Below are 18,993 nucleotides of genomic sequence, written 5' to 3'. Positions count from 1 at the left end.
CCAGAATCTACAAAGAACTCAAACAAATATACAAGAAAAAAACAACCCCATCAAAAAGTGGGCAAAGGATATGAACAGACATTTCTCAAAAGAAGACATTCATACAGCCAACAGACACATGAAAAAATGCTCATCATCACTCGCCATCAGAGAAATGCAAATCAAAACCACAATGAGATACCATCTCACACCAGTAAGAATGGCAATCATTAAGAAGTCAGGAAACAACAGGTGTTGGAGAGGATGTGGAGAAATAGGAACACTTTTGCACTGTTGGTGGGATTGTAAACTAGTTCAACCATTATGGAAAACAGTATGGCAATTCCTCAAGGATCTAGAACTAGATGTACCATATGACCCAGCCATCCCACTACTGGGTATATACCCAAAGGATTATAAATTATTCTACTACAAAGACACATGCACACGTATGTTTATTGCAGCACTATTCACAATAGCAAAGACTTGGAATCAACCCAAATGTCCATCTGTGACAGACTGGATTAAGAAAATGTGGCACATATACACCATGGAATACTACGCAGCCATAAAAAAGGATGAGTTTGCGTCCTTTGTAGGGACATGGATGCAGCTGGAAACCATCATTCTTAGCAAACTATCACAAGAAGAGAAAACCAAACACCACATGTTCTCACTCATAGGTGGGAACTGAACAATGAGATCACTTGGACTCGGGAAGGGGAACATCACACACTGGGGCCTATCATGGGGAGGGGGGAGGAGGGAGGGATTGCATTGGGGAGTTATACATGATATAAATGATGAATTGATGGGTGCTGACGAGTTGATGGGTGCAGCACACCAACATGGCATAAGTATACATATGTAACAAACCTGCACGTTATGCACATGTACCCTAGAACTTAAAGTATAATTAAAAAAAAAAAAAAAAAGAAAGAAAAGGAAGAGCAAAAAAAAAAGAAAAAAAAAAAAGAAAATGAAAATTGAAAAACGTTCTAAGAAAATACAGTGGGAACAATTAGAACATGTGAGTGAAACTTAATGACTCTTAGTTCTCCCAGCCACCTACAAGGAAGAGGATGTTGTTACTGTATGCTTATACACACTGAGGAAACTAAGGCTCAGAGGATTCGGCCCATTAAGCTGTTGGGAACTGAAGTCTAGCCTTCCTACTCTTCTAACACTCCTACTACTGTGTTGGAGTCAGCTCCAACACACTGTGAGCTGAGCAGAAAAAAATGGTTGCTTTCTTTTTCACTACAGGAAGCATTCTGGCTGTAGGAAGTAAGATCATTCACATGTGAAGAGGCTTCCATTCCCTAGTCTCTTTTCCATTCTCCTCATCTGTAAAATGCAGACAACAATACTCACTTTGCAGGGCGTGTAAGGATAAGTGATAGCATGTATGAGTGACCAGCTACATGCTGGGCACATGGTCAAAACTGAGACCATGGCAGTCCCTGCTGTCGGTGGCTGGCAATGTGTCCTCTTCAGGGGCAGGTACCCACTCTCTCATAGTCAACCAAGGCTTCACACACAAGTGAACAGTACCTCCACATGCAAAGCTCCTACTGTGACTTGGAACAAAGAGGACTCATTCACCTCCTGACCTTAACAATCCACAGGCTCCCTGCTAGGCAGGCTAACTCCTGTCTTTTCCTTAATCTTCCTCCAAGCCAGGGCCTCCGAGAGTCTCAGTGCTCTGTGCATCTCTGACAATAGATGCAGAACTGCATGTAGATGTGTATTTTTCTGGGGTGAGGATCCACTGCTTCCAAAAACTTCTGAGACATTATGCATTTGCACCCTACTCCAAATTAAGAACCCCTGCTCTGAATCAGCCACGCAGATCATATACCTCCCCTGTATTCTGTCTCCTGTCACTCCAGTAACCATGTGTGTAACTCATTAGACATAAATTGAGGTGTGCAGACAATTTGGGAAAGCCTTTGTAAACTACATGGCCTTAACCAGACAACAGAACGCTCACATCCAAGAGAACACTTACAATGAACTAATACTAAGAGCTACCCTGTACTTACTGAAGGCCTACTGTGTGCCAGATACTGACCAGGTGCTTCCCATGAGCAATCTCCAGTCTTTGCAACTCATTTATGCATGAATTCATCCTTCCATTGCATTTTACACACCAGGCCTTCTGCTATGGGATGCAGACACAATGGTGGGAAATCAAAGATAGGGTACCTGTCCTGGTGGAGCTTACATTTAAATGAGAGAAAAATACATTAATCAAAGATCACTCAAAAAACCGTAAAATTATGGACCAGGTGTGGTGGCTCACACCTGTAATCCCAGCACTTTGGGAGGCTGAGGTGGGTGGATCACCTGAGGTCAGGAGTTGAGACTGGCCTGGCCATCATGGCGAAACCCCGTCTCTATTAAAAATAAAACAATTAGCCAGGTGTGGTGGCGTATGCCTGTAATCCCAGTTACTCAGGAGGCTGAGGCAGGAGAATCACTTGGACCCTGGAGGCGGAGGTTGCAGTGAGCAAAGATCGTGCCATTGCACTCCAGCCTGGGCAACAAAGAGTGAAACTCCATCTCAAAAAAAAAAAAAAAAAAAAAAAGAAAGAAAGAAAGAAAAGAGAAGAAGAAAAAAGAAGGGATACACAGTGATATGAGAGCTTATACAGAAGGAATAAACCTTTTTATAGAGGTCAGGGAAGGGTTTCCTTGAAAGAGTGAGCACTTAACAGAGCAAAGGGGAGGTCGGGGGAGGGAAAAGTAGAAGTGGAGAAAGGAGAGAGAAGAGAGTTCCAGGCAAAAGGTGCATGCAAAAGCCCTGTGGCAGGGAAAGTGGAACGACTTGGGGCTGGATGCCCACAGGGGCCAGGCCACACAGACTCTTGTAGGCCATATTAAAGAACTTAGCCCCTATTCTTAGAACACAGGGAAGAAGACATTCAGGTGTTTCATTATGATAGGGACATGATCAGATCTGCTTTTCTAAAGAAAACTGTGGGGATGATGTGGGAATGAACTGGAGAAGCCCAGAGTAGATACAAAGAGGCTTGTTAGGAAGTTGCTGCAGTATAGCAGAGATTGAGGTGGTAGCAGAAGAAATGCAAGGTGGCAGGCTGAGAGACATTCAGGACATGAAATCCACAAGACATGGGTGGTAGGGGGAAGAGAGCTGTCCGGTAGGATGACCAGATTTCTGGCTCGTGTGACTGGATAGAGGCAGCATCATTCTGAGCCAGTGAAGCCAGAAAAGGACCAGTCTTGGGACAAAGATTATATGGTGCAGAAGGAGGCAAGCAGGCAGCTGGATAATGTGGCCGGGGGTCCAGAGGGAGGTTCAGGCTAGTGGGAGAAAACGGAATTACTTGGGAGGAAATGGTTTCTGGCGTTGCAGGCACAATGAGATAACCCAGAAGAGAAACAGGTTGAAGAGAGAAACTCAGAGGGATTCCAATATTTCTCTGTACTACACATGAGGACACAGGGCTCAAAGAGAAGCATGACTTTTCAGGGAACAAAGTGCTGGTGGGAGGAGGAGGGGGCAGAATCAAGTAAAACATGAAGCCAGAGCCCAAGTGCAGGAATTTATACTGAAAAGAATGCCTATTTTTAAAAAAAGAGGGTGAAAACCTTCAAGGAAATGTCATGGCTCAAAGGGAAACTGGCATTATGCTAAAGAGAGTGAATGAGGTTAATGCAATAAAAGCAAGAATCACTGAAAATGATGTCTAGAAATTATTTCTCTAGGGTTCGACCCTGCCCCCGGCAAAAGTCTTCTTTAATTTTCATACCAGTTCACAATTCTCTCTCTCTCCTCTCAGCATTCTCGCATCATGTGTCTCTTAAGTGTCCAGCATTGCACTAAATGTTGAGGATGCAGAGTGGGGACAAACAAGATTCAGTGCTAAAGGTGCTGACAGGCTGGGGATATGGGGCAGGCAGAAAAGTGAATCAACAATTACTTTGGAGACCAGTCAGTGCTAGGAGGGAGGCTGCTACCAGAACACAGAAGAGACATGAAATGGTGCAAGCAATCAGCCAGTGCGTCCTGGGATGATGAATCAGAAAGGTAGGTGAGGCAGCTGCCAGGTGACAGAAGGGAGACAGAGAGATGTCTGAAGGCAGAGAGATGGGGGGAAAGCATGTGGCATTTGGAGGGCACAGGGGCAGCCAGAGCACAGGATGTATCTTGGGAAATATAAAATGAGGCTAGTGATGGACAGGAACCAGAACGGAAGAGACCTCAAATGCCAAGCTAAGCAGTTTCAACGTTATCCTGAAGTCAACAGGAACCTTAGAAGGGTTTTAAGTAGAAGACTTACATGATCAAATTTACACATTAGAAAATGCACTTGGACAGCAGTGCGGAGGAGAGACAGGAACATTCAGGGCCACAGGTAGGAAGGGCAGCATGAAAGCTATAAAACTCCCATGAGGCCGAAACGCTCTAAGGCTTCTGGTGATCTTTTCTAGAATAAGATAAGGCATAGACGACCAACCAAAGTACCACGCGTATCAATATTTTGAACTTATCTTCCATTACTTGAATTTCTACTTAACTTTCCACAGGTCAATGTCTCATCTCCTCTAGAAGACCTTAGGTTGTGTGAGAACAAGTACAATTGTATCTCAAAATTTCTGGCCCATAAGGAGGTGTTCATCACATGTGCTGAGTAATTCCAGGCTTTCCTGAGATACAACTGTAACCAAGTGAAGGACAATGTGCCTGAACCCGACAAGCAGACAGGCAGTTAGACTCAGGGACAGGGCACTGGTGAATCGCCCAGAGGACTTCAGAGGAGACCCCGTCTTTCAAAATATGCTGCTGTTGAAATATAAAGGAAGTGGAAACATTGAGCATCTACCATGTGCTCGGCATTTTATTCACATTATCATGTTTAATCCTCACAAAACCTTATAAGGAGGTGGCAATACCACCATTTAACAGATAAACTAATACAAAGAAAAGTTATGCAGTTTCCCCAAGGTCAAGGGAATGGTATAAAGGGCATAGGCTTGTGGCCCGGCACAGTGGCTCACGCCTGTAATCCCAACACTTTGGGAGGCCAAGGCAGGTGGATCACGAGGTCAGGAGTTTGAGACTAGCCTGGCCAATATGGTGAAACCCCATCGCTACTAAAAATACAAAAATTAGCCGGGCATGATGGTGCACACCTGTAGTCCCAGCTGCTTGGGAGGCTGAGGCAGGAGAATCGCTTGAAGCCAGGAAGCGGAGGTTGCAGTGAGCCGAGATCGTGCCTCTGCACTCCAGCCTGGGCAACAGCAAGACTCTGCCTCAACAACAACAAAAAGAAATGGCATAGGCTTCGTAATCAGACAATGTGGTCGCGTGACTTTGAGTCTCAAACAGAAAATGCAGATACTAATTAACTAACCACAGTTAGTAACTAACATTTGTTCCACAGAGTTATTATAGAAGGAGTAAGTATGTGGAAGTCCCTTTTAAATTAATTGTAAAGCATTGTTCAAACTGTTATTATTTTGGTAGAGCTGTACTTTGGGGAGGACCACTTATTTACCAAGTAAAACCTGACCTACAGTCACTTCCAAACACAGGCCATTTAATCCTGCCTGCTATGACAACAGGACTTCACACCAGATTGGACTTTAAACTATTAATGGTCTTACTGCTATACTAATTTAGCTGTGGTTCTGTGAAATCACCTGGGGGAAAGAATTTTAATAAAAATTCAAACTTCAGTCCTCAATTTAAAAAGCTTCCTCTGGGCCAGGCACGGTGGCTCACGCCTGTAATCCCAGCACTTTGGGAGGCCAAGGTGGGCGGATCACAAAGCCAGGAGATCGAGACCATCCTGGCTAACATGGTGAAACCCCGTCTCTACTAAAAATACAAGAAAAAAAAAAAGGGCTTCCTCTGAAAAATAAAATGTAAATGTAGTTGATTTTAAAATGTGCTTTAAAAAAAAAAAAAGCCATCCTAAGTTCAGGCTAAAGAATAACCAGACCGTCAGTTAAAGGCTTCCCTTTTTTCAGCTCTGATACATTCACATGGCTATGGAGATGATTCTATTTGATTTCAGAACTTCCTAACACTCATAAATCTTTGTTATTTTTAGTTCATAGTCTCCTGTATGGCTAAGACAACTTCCTATGTATTTGATCACTTCTAAAAGACACTTACAGTACTCTTTCATTCATTCAAAAGAATTTTATTGAGGGCCTCAGATAAGTACTAGACACTATACGGACACAAATTCGTAAGGCTTGGGCCCTGCCCTCTTGGAGCTTACAGTCTAATATGGCACAAAAAGAAATTTGTACAAGGTACTAGACCTGCAAATGTGGATCAGGGAATAAATGCAATGACTTCAGATAGGGATAGATCATACATGGCCACACCATGAAAATGCTTCACAGTGAAGACAGAATTTCAATAAGGACAGAGAGAATTTCTTAGGGTTTTCATAAGTAGAATATGTTTTAGGAAGATGATATAACGTGAGAAAAAGAAAGATACAAAAAAAGTTTTAGGTGTATCTGATGGGAAGGGGATGGAGATTCTTCAGAAAAATAGATAAGATTAGCTGGAGCAATGCTTTATGAGGAAAATAGTGGAAGATAAGGCAGGAAAGGCAGTTTGGAGCCAGAAGGAAGACACTATTAGGCTCTTGGTTATTTAGAATGATATACTAAATGTGGGTAGTTCAAGGGAGATTCTTCTACAGTACTGTTGCTCAAGATGGAAACAAGATTCTAAGTGTACAGGAGTTTGATATGAGGGGCCTGAACTACAGGGTAGTTCTGGGAATAAAAATTAAAACATAGGGGTAAAATACATCAGGAGGGAAAAAGGAAATAACTTTAGCACTAATAGAGAGTAAGGTATTGGTTGGGCGCAGTGGCTCATGCCTATAATCCCAGCACTTTGGGAGGCTGAGGTGGGTCACGCATTCAAGACCAGCCTGGCCAACATAGTGAAACCCCATCTCTACTAAAAATACAAAAAATTAGCCAGGTGTGGTGGCGGGCACCTATAGTCCCAGCTACTCGGGAGGTTGACCAGGAGCATCGCTTGAACCTGGGAGGTGGAGGTTGCAGTAAGCCAAGATTGCGCCACCGTGCTCCAGCCCAGGCGACAGTACGAGACTCCGTCTCAAACAAACAAACAAAAAAAAAGAGTAAGGTATCAAAATTACTCTGAGCTATAGTAGAGCTAGAAAAACCTGGAGGAGCTGATTCGATAACTGCAGAGGTGGGAGAGGGTAGAGATAAGGAAATGTTCTTAAACATCCTTTGAAAGCTAAGGAAATCTAAACAAGTTTGAATTTTGCAGTGGTCTCTTGTAACATGAACTTCAGATTTTTTAAAAAACTATATAATAAAATGATACTCAAAGTTTATCTGACCTTCATCCTTTGACCTTGGAAGAAATCACTGTAGTGTTTAAGCAAGGAAACCAGCACCGTGTTCTCATCATACTTGATTAAGAAGTAAGGAAGAGCTGTGACTCCTTCTGTTTGACAAAGATTATCATATGCACACTCTAATGATTCAATCTGAAAACAGAAAACACATCGTTATTCTCTAAAAAATAACATATCTAGTTCTGAGCTAAAAACTAACTCAAAATAAAAGGTACCTTAAAACCAGAAGACTGGAAATGACTGATCACACTCCTCTTACTCTATTACAGCAAACGAACATAGAAGTGCCTCCAAATAATATCACTTAGCTTTTATATAACGCTTTCTAGGTGCATGGTGGTGTGTGTCTTAGGAGCACAAAGGGACATTTTATGGTACAACATGGTGGTTCCCTAAACTGTCAGAGTTTTAGAGAGGTAACCAAACATTCTTTCTCTCCTATGATAATCCAACATGAATCTACCCCAATGAATTTTACCCTGAACCTTTCCATAATCTTCAACAGGTTTACTGAGACATGACTAACATACCATACAATTCACCCATTTATTACTTTTTGAGACAGGTGTCTTCCTTCTGGCTCTAAGCTGCCTTTCTTGCTCTGTCACCCAGGCAATCACAGCTCACTGCAGCCTCAACCTCCTGGGCTCAATCAATCCTCCTACCTCAGCCTCCTGAGTAGCTGGGACTATAGGCACATACCACCATGCCCGGCTAACTTTTTTGTATTTTTTATAGAGAAGGGGTTTCACCATATTGCCCAGGCTGGTCTTGAACTTCTAAACTCAAGTGATCTACTTACCTCTGCATTCCAAAGTGCTGGAATTACATTAGAGGTGTGAGCCACTGTGCCTGACCCAATTCACCCATTTTAAGTACATAATGCAATGTGTTGTTTTTTTAGTATGTTCACAGGGTTATGCAACCACCACAGAAATAATAATTATAGAACATTTTTGTCCTCAATAAAAGAAACCCCATACCTGCCAGCAGTCAATCCTCATCCAAAATCCTTTTTCCCCACTTACATTTCTTCTTGGGAAATTAGTTCCACAAAACCACAACCTTGGATTTGTACGAAATTAAAAAAAAAAAAAACTTTAAATCAATAATGGCTGCTCCCTGAACAGCTCCAAGAAAGCTCCCTGAATGATGGCTTCAGTATTCAGGGCTTTAGTGATTGATGTGTTTCATGAATTCAAGTCATCTTGACACATAATCTTTACTTTAACAACAATCAGAATTCTCTAGTTTAGGGTCTCTGTTTTACCAGCCTGATTATTTTAACTGCTCTTCTGGGAACCATCTCTAATGACCTTATTATCTATCCCAAATGTCACCGACTAACTCTGCATGTACTGCGCCAGGTAGAAAAGTTCTGCAACTTGGTACCAGGGTCGGAGAATGCCTTCTGTTTTGTTTCAAAGACTTGTTCCCAGAGTATACTGCCTTATGTTTCCCCACATTGAAAATGAAGACCACATTTTGGTAAATTATTTCGGTGTTTCAAAATATTCCCATAATTCCCCCTTACTGGCTTAGCGTTTCACCAAATACCACTGAAAACCTGGAAAATTACTGTTCACTACATCTTCAAAATGACATTATAGACCAGGCAGGGTGGCTCATGCCTGTAATTCCAGCACTTTGGGAGGCTGAGGTAGGCAGATTGCTTGAGCCCAGGAGTTGAAGACCAGCTTGGCCAACATGGCAAAACCCCATATCTGTTAAAAGACAAACATTAGCCAGGTGTGGTGGGATGCCTATAGTCCCTGAGAAGGCTGAGATGAGAGAATCACCTGAGCCTGAAAAGTTGAAGCTACAGTGAGCTATGATCGTGCCACTTCACTCCAGCCTGTGTAATGGGGGTGAGACCCAGTCTCAAAATATATATAAATATACATACAAAAAAATGACTTTACAAACATTTTCTAAATAAGTCTGCTCCTAAAACCTTTGGAGGATTTCAGTCACCACCTCTTCATTCAGAGAAGTACCTGTTTGTCTTTGGAAAGAACTAGATAACTACTCTCACACATTCAACCCAATTTTTTGTGCATTTTGGTTATTTGTTGATACCTGTTTTAGTGAAAACCTTTGATCCAAACCCACTGGCCCCTGAATGAGAGGTAAACTCTCTGGAAGGCAGAGGGCAGGATAGCAAAACCAATAGTAGAAGTGGTACTTCTTTAGATCCTAGAATAAAAAATATAAATAGGTTATTAGAATAGCACCATTAAGTTAAGATGAAACGCATCTATTAATGTAGCTTCACAAGGCCAATTAAGATAGCAAAGCTGATGCAAACCAAGTGTGTCCAGCTTGTCAAATATCCTCATCCCCAACAGAACTCATGATCCAATAAAGGACTTTTTAATTCCCAAAATAGTCTCATATACCACCACTAATAAAATGATCACAAACACAATATACTTTTTTGGCCACTTGCTAACAGAAAATGTGCAATATGTAATTGTTATTATCATCATCATCCTTTAACCTACAAAACCCCCCTGGGAGGTAATTATTATTATCCCATTTTATAAACAGAAAACTGAATCTTACAAAGGGGTAAAAAACCTGAACAACAACAAAAAAGATGGCAAAGGGCAGAGAAGAGATCATAACTCTGCTTCCAAAACTTAAGCTTTTTTCCACTGACCATACATACTCAATGCACTATCTACAGAAGCACAACTTCCAAATAGTTACCATTCTCTTCACAATCAAATAAAGTACATGTTATTAAGGAAGCTGTGCTATTCACATACCTATGCATGCCTGAAATAATACAATATTGCTTTTGGAAATGCCTTAGTGGATTTAAGTCAACAACTATCAAGCCCTTGGTATGTGCAATGCAAAACATAAAACACTGACAATAAGATGACAATAAACCCCAGTCCCAGACATCAGGCAGCTCACTTTGTGGATGCAGCAGAGATAAAGTGAGTGCATGATTACAGCCACGGAGAGGCTTTAAGTAGTAAGCTGCATGGGTGAATAGAAGAGGTTACATCTTCACGGGTGTATCCGACCGATCCCCCACCAGGGTAGGTGACCCAGGGGAAAGGATTTGTGAGGCTGTCTTTGACTGTGTTCCCACTCACGCTAATGGCTCTTGCTTCAGAATTCCTACAGCTTTTGGGGCCTTAATTAAATTCATGGTAGTATTCCAGACATATGTGGATATTTGGCAGCTTGCCTACAAGCCTGTGACCACTGAATATGAATGCGGCTTATGTGACTAATTAATATTTTTTCTTGAATCTTGCTAACAATTAAAATTGGATGGTTGTTAAATGACTTTTTATTGAGATATAATTCACATGCCATAAAATTCACCATGTTAAAGTATATAATTTAGTGGTTTCTTTTTAGTATAGTGATATGGTTGTACCATCCAGAATATTTTCATCACTTCAAAAAGAAATCTCATACATATTAGCAGAGATTCCCCATTCCCCCTCCTCTCATCCCCTGGCAACCACTAATCTATTTTCTGTCTCTATGGATTTGCCTAGTGTGGACTTTTCATATAAATGAAATCATACTAGATGACTTTTAAAATGTAAATGTATATGTAGACATGTGTACAGATGAGAAAGTCTAATAACGGTAGTTATTAGACTTTATAACTACCATTATAATTCTCTAATTCTGCGGTCTCTAATTCTGCTATTCATTGATCAACTAAGAACAAATTCCCTCTTCACAATGGCAAAATGAACTGCAAAACTGAAATTAATGAACTATCTAGTCCTATGAGTCCTAAGAACAGCAGAAGCAAAGCAAAAACACCTCCAGAGATTATTTTCTCTTCTTTGTACTTAAATGATTTGTCATAACTGATCTTTAGTAAAAGGTTAAACAATTCAAGATGAAGAACCTCACAAATCCTTTTTTTTGTTTTTTGGAGATGGAATCTTGCTCTGTCACACAGGCTGGAGTGCAGTTGCGCGATCTCGGCTCACTGAAACCTCCACCTTCCGGGTTCAAGCAATTCTCCTGCCTCAGCCTCTCGAGTAGCTGGCTGCCACACCCAGCTAATTTTTTTTTTTAATTTTAGTAGATATGGGGTTTCACTATGTTGCCCAGGCTGCTCTAGAACTCCTGAGCTCAGGCAATCCGCCCACCTCGCAAAGTGCTAGGATTACAGGCATGAGCCACTGCACCCAGCCGGACCTCACAAATTCTAAGAAACTTTATCAGGTCATCTTCAAAAGCCAAAAGGCTTGCATTTCTTAGGATTCTTTTCAGGATACAAAGGACCTCCATTAAATTAAACAAAGTCCTTCGTGTCTGAAGATTTTAAAAAATAGATACTTACAATTTTGTTTTAAGCCAGGCTAATAATGCTCAGTAAACAAGGCAACAAGACCAACACACATACTGACTCTAGCAAACCTTAAAACTTTAAGTAAGAGCTAATGTTATTTTTCTCATTAAATGCAAACTGTCAGCATGTTCTACTAATGAGAATTCTTGGTAAAGAAAGCGTACTGACGTTCAAGTAACTAGAAATCTTTAACTAGCAATACTTACAATTTATCCCAGTAAAGAACCTACAGGCCAGGCGTGGTGGCTTATGCCTGTAATCCCAGCACTTTGGGAGGCCGAGGCGGGCGGATCACAAGGTTAGGAGATCAAGACCATCCTGGCTAACACGGTGAAACCCTGTCTCTACTAAAAATATAAAAAATTAGCCAGGTGTGGTGGCACGGGCCTGTAGTCCCAGCTACTCAAGAGGCTGAGGCAGGAGAATGGGGTGAACCTGGGAGGCGGAGCTTGCAGTAAGCCGAGATCGCACCACTGTACTCCAGCCTGGGCGACAGAGTGAGATTCCGTCTCAAAAAAAAAAAAAAAAAAAAAAAAAAAAACTACAGAATTACCCAAACGTATAGACAAATGATAAATGCCAAATTGAGCCAAGTAATCAGACAAAAAACGTAAACACTTTTCTCTCTCCTCCACTATTACATAGAAAGCATTATAACTGTTAGAAAATGTGTTCCGCTGGGCGCGGTGGCTCAAGCCTGTAATCCCAGCACTTTGGGAGGCCGAGACGGGCGGATCACGGGGTCAGGAGATCGAGACCATCCTGGCTAACACGGTGAAACCCCGTCTCTACTAAAAATACAAAAAAAAAACTAGCCGGGTGAGGTGGCGGGCGCCTGTAGTCCCAGCTACTCGGGAGGCTGAGGCAGGAGAATGGCGTAAACCCGGGAGGCGGAGCTTGCAGTGAGCTAAGATCCGGCCACTGCACTCCAGCCCGCGCGACAGAGCGAGACTCCGTCTCAACAAAAAAAAATAAAAATAAAAAATAAAGAAAATGTGTTCCTTGTAGATAGCCACCCACTGGCCTTGTTTGATTGCTATCATACCCTCCTTTGCCTTGGGCAATAAATCAGAGGCCTCCCTTGCATCTAGGAATCTAGGAGGAATGGTGGGAGGTCGAGGAAGAACTTGGCAAAAAACAAAAAGTGTGAAAGAGGATTAATATCCAAAGCTGATGACACTGTGGTGAAACAGCACACTTAATCCACAGCAACATTACGGTGTTTATACGCCTGCTCCAAAGAACTTATTCTAAAGAAGTAAAATGAGCAGGAAAAAAGACCAATATGACTAATATTATATATTTTTCAATATGCCACAATATTTTTTTTTTTTTGAGACAGGGTCTCACTCTGTTTTCCAGGCTGGAGTGCAGTGGTGCAATCATGGCTTGCTGCAGCCTCAATCTCTCAGGCTCAGATGATCCTCCCACCTCAGCTCCCCAGTAGTTGGAACCACAGGCAGGCACCTCCACACCCGGCTAATTTTTGTATTTTTTGTAGTAACAAGGTGTTGCCCAGGCTGGTCTCAAACTCTTGGCCTCAAGTGATCCACCTGCCTCAGCCTCCCAAAGTGCTGGTATTATAAGCATGAGCCACTGTGCCCAGACTAGCATTTTTTATAATAGTGAATATTAGAAACCACCTAAATATATAACAGGAATCTATGGAACATACATTTGACAGAATGTTATATAGTCAATATAATAATAAAGGATATAAATTAGTTTTATATACACAGATATATATATATATATATATATATATATACACACACACACATCTGTGTGCTGTGTGTGTGCATGTGCATGTGTTATAGCTGGTATCTGTGTGTTTGCATAGCTGGTATCACTATAATCAACTCTTACCTTTTCCCTACTTTTCCCTCACCAAGGCCAGGTCCTTCCATCTACATTCTACCCCTTCTTCACTGGGCAGCACATGTTACCCTAATACGATTTCCTTTTCAAGGCTACCCTCAATATTCATTTTAATTAGATTTCGCTTACAGAAAACATTTTTGTCTTTAAAAAAACAAAAAACAAAAAAATCAACAAGCAATTTTGTGGTCAAGCTATGCAGTGTGATCTCCTCTAATCCAGAAGCCCCTTCCCTTTATTTCAATGGACCTCTGTAGGACGGTATTTAACAAAGGCGTTAGCAACAATGAAACAACATTCCCTGAACCTAACTTTATGATGCCCTGTTTTATATAAACTATGCAATTACTGCCAATATGATCCATAGGGATGCATTACTGCCAGTATGATCCATAGGGGTGAATTAAGTTAGCATTGGTAATAGGTGCCAGCACTATCTGGCCACTAATCAAATGAGCGTTTCGTTAATAGCTATTATTCAAATAACAGTAGGTAGTAGCTTCAGAGAGAAGAGCACACTGTTCTACTGGTACACTGGGCTGAGCCAAGGGATCTCACCAGCCTCGGTGCAACCAAGAGCCCATTTACTTACTGCAAATGTCAAGAGGAGGAACTTGTTGAGGAGTACAGGATTTTCAAGAGCAGCGCCTGATTTTATGGATTCCCATATCTGCCAAAAGAAGAAAAGCGTCAAGGCAGATTACCAGGCATCTGAGTTTCTCACTCTCAGGCGAAGTGTGGAGCTGAAAAGCACCAGGTTCTTCTTTCCTACAGGCCCAGCACCACTTACCCCATACAATGAAGTGGGTTGTTACCTCACTCTGCCCACTTTACACTGCTTCTCTCCCAGCCACACTCCCTTCAACATCTAAGCCAAGTGAGGAAGCCCAGGCGCCTCCTCTCAGCAGATCTCAGCATAGAGGAGGCAACCAGGCCATTTTCATGTCTTCACAATCTCCTTCAGCAAATATTTATTTATTGTCTACTATATACCAGGCACATCAGGGTTATAGAAATAAAAGACACGGTCAGTCCCTACCCTCAAGACAATTGCAGTCTACAGAGAGAGACCGGCATAAACGTATAACTTCACCACCATGTAGGATTTGCTGTCACAGAAGTGGGTAGAATTTATGGGAGGAATTCTCTGCAGACTCAGCTGGGGAACTGGGAGGGTGAAGAGCCTGGGAGGGGTTCTCAAAGGAAGTACTGTAAAATACACATAGGGGTTTCTTGAAGCCTTGTTTGAGATTATCTTGCCCTGAGAGATGAAGAAAGAAGAACAAACTTCAAATTTATGTATACTCAGCAAGTACTGAAACTAGGAGCAAACGCTGGTGCTGGTCAGCAGCTGTGGATCACAAGATGTTTTTGTAGCTAAGATTCGTAGCTAAACTTGGTGTTACTAAGCAAGACAAAACAGTTGCACTAATAAGAATCATTCCCTAAGTATGGGTGGAAGAGGGAAATAAGTAAGCAGAAGTAAGTTCCTGCTACTGACATACTGGCCTTGGAGGAGCTGGACCACTGAAGAGAGGCTCCCAATTTCTGGTAAGCCGAGGGAGCGTGGGGCAGGAGCTGCCAGGAGAATTCTGGGCCCCAGTTGAGGGGTGGGATATTCCTGTGGGGGTAGGGAAGATGATTTTTTTTTTTTCCAAGATGCTTTTTTCCAAGATGATTAAGGCCTGACCCAACTCTTTGGAGACTCCCTTTTAAATGTGCAGCCAAAGCAGGAGGCCCAGGAGCAGTCAAGCCACAGGTTAAGAAAAACGACCATCCTCTCCTGAGTCATAGCTGCATCCATCCCAGGGGATGTGAGGGAAGCCTGCCTCAGGACCTGACCACTGCACCCACACCAACATTCATGTCGCAATAAAGACTGGTATAAACACTTTGGGAGGCTGAGGCGGGCGGATCACAAGGTCAGGAGATCGAGACCATCCTGGCTAACACGGTGAAACCCCGTCTCTACTAAAAAACACAAAAAACTAGCTGGGCGAGGTGGCGGGCGCCTGTAGTCCCAGCTACTCGGGAGGCTGAGGCAGGAGAATGGCGTAAACCCGGGAGGCAGAGCTTGCAGTGAGCTGAGATCTGGCCAGTGCACTCCAGCTTGGGTGACAGAGCGAGACTCCGTCTCAAAAAAAAAAAAAAGGCCAGGCGCAGTGGCTCAAGCCTGTAATCCCAGCACTTTGGGAGGCCGAGACAGGCGGATCACGAGGTCAGGAGATCGAGACCATCCTGGCTAACACGGTGAAACCCCGTCTCTACTAAAAACTACAAAAAACTAGCCGGGCGAGGTGGCGGCGCCTGTAGTCCCAGCTACTCGGGAGGCTGAGGCAGGAAAATGGCATGAACCCGGGAGGCGGAGCTTGCAGTGAGCTGAGATCCAGCCACAGCACTCCAGCCTGGGTGACAGAGCGAGACTCCGTCTCAAAAAAAAAAAAAAGACTGGTATAAAGACTACTTGATTAAAGCGGTTAGACAGGACTGGGATAAACTGCCCCCGCCTCCCATTTTAATTCCTCTCACTAACTCCAATGTAAAGAAGCAAAGGAAAGACATTCCAGGCAGAGAGGATATTGTGTTCCCAAGAAGACAGGACAGAACAGAAAGTAGGTGGAGGGAATTACATGTGATTTAATATGATAGACTCAGAGAATGCAAGGGCAAGAGTGAGAGGTTAGAAAGGACAAGAGAAAAACAGGGCCAGGCCACAGAGGCCTTGAAAATCAGACGCAGTAGATCAGATAAGCAAAGACACTGGAGAGACTACGTGATAATCTCCTCTACCGCATGGTGCACAGGATTGCCAAGCCTCCCCAAGGCACAATAAACAGAGTGCCCAGAGGCATTCAGCCACAGGAACACAACTCTCCAAGGTCTGGCTGCTTCAAAATGCTGGCTGGAGATGAGCAGCAAACTGATTACTTAACCTCTGCCCTGCCATGTTATTTCCAGCCTATCCCAGGTGAGAGCCTGGATGTCCTCTCCCTGACCTTCGGGCCAATACAGAAGGAGACAGCTGGAGTATTCTCTCTTGGGAAATATGCCAAAGCCCACAAGTGTCTTTAAGTTCCTATTATATGCCAGTTTCTGCAGCAGACCCATGTGCCTGATCACAAACACTGCACCTGCCAGGACCACAGGAAATATGACACATACATCACGTTTTCCCAGCTAACCTCATTTGCTGCTTGTTCCAAAAGGAGCTTCTTATCTGCAGTCTTGAAAGACTCGAGTGTGTTGGTGTTATACAGTGTTCCAACAGCTGGGCAGCAACGGGCTGGGGTGGGAGCACTCCTAGATACAAGAGAAACACGGTTAGCCAGGCACAGCTGGGACTCAGAGAGCCAGGGAGAGACAAGTCAACCACCACTGTAGTGGGAGAAAAAGGGTATTGTTCTGTAGGGCAAACAGAAGATTAACTGTATGTTTTCTTGGAAAAGATGAATATCATCACTCAAGAACTAAAAAACAGACAACTATATAGGGAAAATCTATATATTCCCTGTACTCTAACCTATCAGGATGCTGTTCTTCCACTGTCCCCCAAAGAGAAGTTCATTTCCTTTTTTTTCTCCTTTCCATCTTTAACCTGAGGGAAATATTGTTTGTTGAGCCAGGAACTGTGCACAGTTTGAATTCTCATAACAGCTCTTTTCCCCATTTAAAGGTTTAAACAACTTGCCTAAGGTCACATAATAATAGGCAGAGCTTGAATCTAAAACCAGAACTAGCTGAGCCCAAGGTACTGTGCTGTGCCTACACCACCTCTCAGACCCTCCCAGGCTTCAAGGTCCTGCTCCAATCTCTCATCTTCTGGAAAGCTATCTCCACTTTCTCTGCTAAGAGTTGGCACACAAAACTCAGCATAATATTTTCGAGCATTTTCAAGAACTACAGTCATACCCACCCAGTTGGAGGACAGTAAGCTCCCCGAGGATAGAAAGTACGTGTTCTTCTAACTGTCCCAAAACCTAGCCTGCCCCAAACGGGGCTCTGCACAAAACTGCTGCTGGGTAAGTCCCTGATGGTTGTCTGAGTCTCACAGACAAAACGTCTCACACCTGGGCTACCTGTCAATCTGTCATGCCACCAGGATCACACACTCTACATTGCGCCCAAAGGCCTCACAGTCCTCAGAGTAAGCAAAGTCAGGAGAAGAGAAGAGGAGTTGATTCTGAATATGAATTCAGATGTGGACAAATCTGGTCTCTTCTCTGAAATGATTAACTTGCATTTCAGAGTTTACAAATGTTAAATGAAAATATTCATTTCATTAGTAGCCTACTGTTGTTGTCACAGTTAATGCAGACAGAATGCCTTTTTAACTGATTGCACTGACGATAGCTGCATAGTTTAAAAGAACCTGTGTCTTTTCATTTAGAGTCCATGTAAAATTGGGTTTATGGGGCTGAAGTAGAAATCTAAACCTAGAACAGGTATGAAAGGGTGCAATTAATGACATGGCTCTGTCAAATGCCATCTATCAGGCTCAATGACTCTGTCAAATGCCATCTATCAGGCTCAAACACCAAGTCCTCAGGGAAAGTTAGCTGTCAATGGCCACAGCCTTCTCTTGGAAGCTATGAGTCAGCAAATCACAAGTTGTTTGTCACCATGCTCCTCCAATAAAAGAATATTTTTCATCCAGGTGAGATGAGGACATCCAAGCTGGTCTTGAAGAGAGAGAAATCACAAAGGGAAAAGATTAAGCCCAGAGGAAAGGCAAAGAAAGCAGAGCAGTTGGTAAACTAGGCCTTCTACATTCAGACTTGGCTTTATGAAATTACTGCTGAAAAAAGATGTGGAAACAGAAGGAAGCATGCTATGATCTAATTTGGACAAAAGCACAGAGGAGGAAGGTGCCCTTCTTCCCAAACTTCCCAGGTGTGTAAGAGCCATACCAAAGCCTCACTCTGTGAAAGGAGAAAACTACATACCAAGAGCTCAAGCAACTGCAAGACGGCTAGGCTCCTAGGAGCATCAGCACTTATGCAAGTTAATTAGCCAGGACAATCGGGAGCTTCAGAGAGGCATCTTTCATGACTAAAGTTCTACCATGAGAGGTGGCAGGAAAATGAATTTAAAAAGTGATAGTGAGAGAGAAGGAGCCTGAAACTTGGAGATAAGAGAATTTAGTTCAAATCTTGGTTCTGACACTTACTAGTTTAGTTTCTTATGGTTCTATTTACATGAAATATGCAGAATAGGCAAATCCTCAGAGACAGGAAGTAAAGTTATGGTTGGCTAGGGCTGGTGACTATGCAGGAGTGGGGATGGGGAGTAACTGCTAAGGGTATCTTTTCTGGGAGATGCAAATGTTCTGGAATTAGTCGTGATGGTTGCACAACTCTATGAATCTACTAAAAACCACTGAATTGTACAGTTTAAAGGGGTGAATTT

General features: G+C 42.8%; 1 protein-coding gene across 6 annotated transcripts in view; it reads right to left on the bottom strand.

Annotated features, from left to right (window-relative positions):
• The window catches only part of ATG7 (autophagy related 7), a 277,811-nt gene that overhangs the window by 231,886 nt on the left and 26,932 nt on the right, over window positions 1-18,993 (bottom strand). For all 6 annotated transcript variants that reach the window (XM_010377280.2, XM_030927947.1, XM_030927958.1 and 3 more), the window contains 4 exons: window positions 16,770-16,887; window positions 14,180-14,257; window positions 9,450-9,566; window positions 7,353-7,502 (listed from right to left, as the gene is read on the bottom strand). In XM_010377280.2, the coding sequence (XP_010375582.1) occupies window positions 7,353-7,502; window positions 9,450-9,566; window positions 14,180-14,257; window positions 16,770-16,887 (463 nt within the window). The remainder of the gene's footprint in view (window positions 1-7,352; window positions 7,503-9,449; window positions 9,567-14,179; window positions 14,258-16,769; window positions 16,888-18,993) is intronic.

Source organism: Rhinopithecus roxellana, chromosome 1, assembly GCF_007565055.1.
Source record: "Rhinopithecus roxellana isolate Shanxi Qingling chromosome 1, ASM756505v1, whole genome shotgun sequence".
Lineage (NCBI taxonomy): Eukaryota > Metazoa > Chordata > Mammalia > Primates > Cercopithecidae > Rhinopithecus > Rhinopithecus roxellana.
The sequence above is the reverse complement of the archived record's forward strand: the minus strand, read 5'-3'. Positions and strand labels throughout refer to the sequence as shown.